We start from the raw sequence: 4,330 nt of genomic DNA, 5'->3' as shown, positions 1-4,330 counted from the left end.
CTACTTCCAGAAACATTCAGCTTTGATATTAATGAGTTTTTTGGGTTCATTGAGAACATGGTTGTTGTTCAATAATAAAATTATTCCTCAAAAGTACAACTTGCCTAATAATTCTGCACTCCCTGTATTAGTTTAGTATAGTATAATGTGTAGTAATTAATGTTGTTGATCTATGCTATAATAAAAAAGCCAATCATTGCATTTTAACAGTTACAAGTTACTCCTTCTTATCATTTAGGGAAAGACTTGGCAGACAAGCTTGATTGCAAATGATTCCTTCTTATCTCTACCTTACTCAGGTACCGATTTGGCAGACAAGCTTCCCACCACTCCTCGTCTCATTAAAACTCATCTGCCAGTCCAGTTTGTACCAAAGTCCTTCTGGGAGCAGCGCTGCAGGGTAAAAATCATGCAAACCTGTAGTCATAGAGACATGGGATTTATGAAACCCACAGAGCATAATTTAGTTTTGCCTTTTTCTGTAGGTGGTTTATATGGCCCGCAATGCAAAAGACAATGTAGTGTCCTATTTCCACTTTAACCGCATGAACAGTGCCCTGCCAGAACCAGGAGACTGGAGCACCTTTCTGCAGGACTTCATGGAGGGAAAGAGTGAGTTCTGTTTAGTTTCAGTGTAAAGGAAAAATAATATCATCATATTTCCCATGTTAACGTTCCTTTGTGTGTTCTGTGTCTGCAGGGGTTTATGGATCGTGGTATGACCATGTGAACGGCTGGTGGGAGAAGAAGCAAACTTATTCAGATTTTCACTACATGTTCTATGAAGATTTGATTGAGGTACAGCACTGAGTTTGGCTAACGTGTGCCGACTGACAGTTATGTCATCTGCATCAACCACATTTTCACTCTTCATAGCAGTTCTTGCTTCCTCCTCACTAATCCTCTGAACTTCCTGATTCACTATCTGTTTTCCATCTGTCCGCTACCTCTCATATTCTTCGTTCATCAACTCCTCGGAGAACTCCTTCCACTTTTCCACACACACTCTTTATTTGTTAGTACAGTTCCATCTCGATACCGATACTTAATCATCCTCACCTGCTACACATCCTTTCCAGCAAGATCCTTCTAGCAAGCAGGTGAGTGTTCCAGCTCCAGTAAGTCCTTTTACAGGTTATAGGTATTGATGGGACTGAAGGCAGGACAGAAATCCTCAAAGTCCCAGAGAGAGAACATAGAATAGGAATCCAGATGAGGAATGAAGTGGCTACAGCAGAGAGAACACAATATTGATTCATAGGAAACTAAGTGCAGAATTCTAACAATGAAAGTCTGATTACCATCACCGAGGTGAAGACGACCTGGTGGTGTTCTGCTGCCCACCCAGATATCAATACAGTGGAGGAAGAAAGGAAGGTGTAGGAAGGACTGATCAGAGAGCAAAGCTCTGTCCAAAGGTGGAGCCTACCACGCCACGTGAAACTCAAAGACATGTTAAAAACACAACAAAAACAAAGAATTATCCATCCTGCCCCAGCTTGACAAGAACTTGACCACTCTGGTATGGAAATCTCCGATATCCATATTATCTCTGTTGATGATATGGATGCTTAATTTGGGAAAAGATTTATGACATTTCCTTCCTTCCTGATGCAACACTCCCCATTTATCTGGGATTGGACCCGACATTAGGAGTTTTGCAAAGAAGAATGGGCAAGGATTTCAGTCTCTAGATGTGCAAAGCTGGTAGAGACATACCCTAAAAGACTGGCAGCTGTAATTGCAGCAAAAGGTGGTTCTACAAAGTATTGACTCAGGGAGCTGAATAATTACGCACACCCCACAATGTGGAAAAGTTCAAGGGGGCTGAATACTTTTTGCAAGCCACTGTAGATGTAGTATCAGAAGTTTAAACATTAACCAGCTACAAGTGAGCATTTATTCATTGCCATCATTACTAATAATTAAGAAAAAAAGATCAAATTTGACATCTTCAAATTGAAAGTTCATTAAAAATAAAGAAACACATAAATGAAATCTGTTTTTTTGTTAATCTTGAAGGTTTGACATTTTAAGATGCATAAAAAAAATCAAAATTGTCACATATTTAAAGGGAAGTCTGTCGAATCCTAATATCTCCCAAGGAGAGCATCTCGCACCAAATTTGTCTTGATGAAAAAGTATTATAGTCATACAGTACTACAGACCAAAAGAAGAAAAATTAATAAAATTTAGGGATGAAACATCTCTTTTAAACTCATTCATATTTTCATTTATGTGAACAGGACTATGAAAAAGAAATAGACCGACTGTGTTCCTTCCTTGGTTTGTCTCCATCAGCTGAAGAGAAGGAAAGAATCAAAGCCAGTGTGACGTTTGACAGCATGAAGCAAAACAAGATGACCAACTATACCACAGCTCGCAAGCTGAACCACGAGGTTTCTCCTTTTATGAGAAAAGGTAAAAGTGCCTGCTGGGAAACTTTAGTTTTTTCTCAGTATAGGCACCAATATATGTTCAGTTTATTATTAGGATAATCAAATACTTTGAATGTTCTCCTTCTCCAGGGAAAGTTGGTGACTGGAAGAACCACTTCACTGTGGCCCAGAATGAGCAGTTTGATGAAGACTACAAGAAGAAGATGAAGAATCCTGATTTGAAGTTTCGCTGTGAAATTCAAAGAGCGGGCTAGAGCTGAGAAGTGATATGCAATTAAATAGTTAAGAATAAATCAAATATTAAGCCTGAACAACTGAATTCTCTTACATTGTGGTGCTGTTGGCTATCTATCAGCTTAACCTCCCAGGACCTGGCATCCACATATGTGGACATTACATTTTGGGTTGTGGAGACCAAACTACTAAATTTTGCTCTACAAAGGGCCTGATATCTACTAATGAGGACATTATACTGCCACTGTTCTATTGAAATTTAAAATGAATGTCCTCTTATGAGGATCCCATTTTTCTCAAACACAAAAATCAGGTAAAAACAAAAAACAAAAAAAAATCAGCTAATCCTTTGTTTTTACATTCATCAGGTCCCAATCAGCCCAAATAGCAAAGAGAAATTAAAAATGCATGCCATGAAAGAGTTTGGGTCTTAGGAGGTTAAGAAAAAGGAGGATGAAGGAACATGTGTCATTTTTACTGAACATATTTAACTAACTGATTGTTAATGGTTAGTTTGTCTGACTTTATGCTACTGGGTTTGAAATTAAGAGACCCAGCTGGGCATGACGGTGGGAAAAAGCTGGAGTACCAGGAGTGAATCCACACAGGAACCAGAGTTCATTCTGTAATTTCCCAGCTTAAAAAACATTTATCCTCAACTTAAAAACTACACTACCTGAATAAACTAAACTTTGTTTATTTCTCAAATGAATATGTTTCAGTACTTAATAATTTGGCCACACATAAAGTGTAATGTGGGAATGTTGTCTATATAGAATCATAGATCTGGTATGAATCAAGAAAAAGAAGCAGAAAACTTTTTACATTCACACAGTTATGGCAAGCAGCTCTCAGCTGTGTAGAGATAGTAGGCTGCTGTTGTATGTTGGATTTCATTTTTATTAAACACAGCTGTTTTAATTCTGTTAAAAGACTTGTGTTTTTATTCTTCTGTCATCGATGTGCAGGTTATTGCAGTGTTTACTCTTTTGTACAGCAAAACAATCAATCCAGCCTTCAGTCTGTTCATTATTGATTTATTTATTTTGGTCAAGTTGAATGAACCTAGCTTATCTGACTTCATAGCACTGGATCAGTATAAATGCACACATTTCAGAAAATGGTGCGGTGTGTTCCAGTGAATAACAAAGGTCTTTTGTTTGGAAGACAGAAAAAGACCCTCAATAGAAATACCTACATTAACTTTCTTTTCGAGAACAAAGTTTGCAATCTTGAGCTCAAGTGCAGAAATAAATTGACAATACAGCCCCTCACTGTGCTTTTGGCTTCCATGCATTGATCATCAGGTTTTACAATAAAAGCACAACGTGTACACGTAAAATTAAGGTATTTGGAGTGTTTATTATTCCACTGTATAATTCTGTCACATGTATGCCACAGTTTGTTTAGATGAGATCTTTGTAATACACACTGCACAGCAGTAGCTGCATACTATATCCAGTCTGTATGCCTGGCTCTGTTCAAATTTCAGTGCAGAACTGAAGTGTGGGATCTTTCATCTTCTTGTAGTCTTCATCAAAAACGTCATTCTGAGCGACGGTGAAGTGGTTCTTCCAGTCGCCAACCTTCCCTGCAGAAAATAAATAAATAAAAAATAAATAAATAATATAATAATAATAATAATAATAATAATAATAATAATACAGGTATTTTCCCCTAATGTTACCAAATGCATC

At 37.6% G+C, this 4,330-nt stretch overlaps 1 protein-coding gene across 1 annotated transcript in view; it reads left to right on the top strand.

Moving 5' to 3' along the window:
* LOC102192359 (cytosolic sulfotransferase 3-like) overlaps positions 1-2,846 on the top strand; it is a 5,010-nt gene extending 2,164 nt beyond the window's left edge. Inside the window, exons 2-6 of the mRNA XM_013914894.1 lie at positions 239-400; positions 486-612; positions 701-798; positions 2,247-2,421; positions 2,529-2,846. Coding sequence (XP_013770348.1) covers positions 239-400; positions 486-612; positions 701-798; positions 2,247-2,421; positions 2,529-2,653 — 687 coding nt within the window. The 3' untranslated portion in view covers positions 2,654-2,846. The remainder of the gene's footprint in view (positions 1-238; positions 401-485; positions 613-700; positions 799-2,246; positions 2,422-2,528) is intronic.
* Positions 2,847-4,330: the final 1,484 nt, after the last annotated feature.

The sequence above is a fragment of the Pundamilia nyererei genome, unplaced genomic scaffold, assembly GCF_000239375.1.
Source record: "Pundamilia nyererei isolate P.nyererei 1_Seehausen unplaced genomic scaffold, PunNye1.0 scaffold00236, whole genome shotgun sequence".
NCBI classification, from domain to species: domain Eukaryota; kingdom Metazoa; phylum Chordata; class Actinopteri; order Cichliformes; family Cichlidae; genus Pundamilia; species Pundamilia nyererei.
This window is presented reverse-complemented; position numbering and strand designations above follow the sequence as displayed.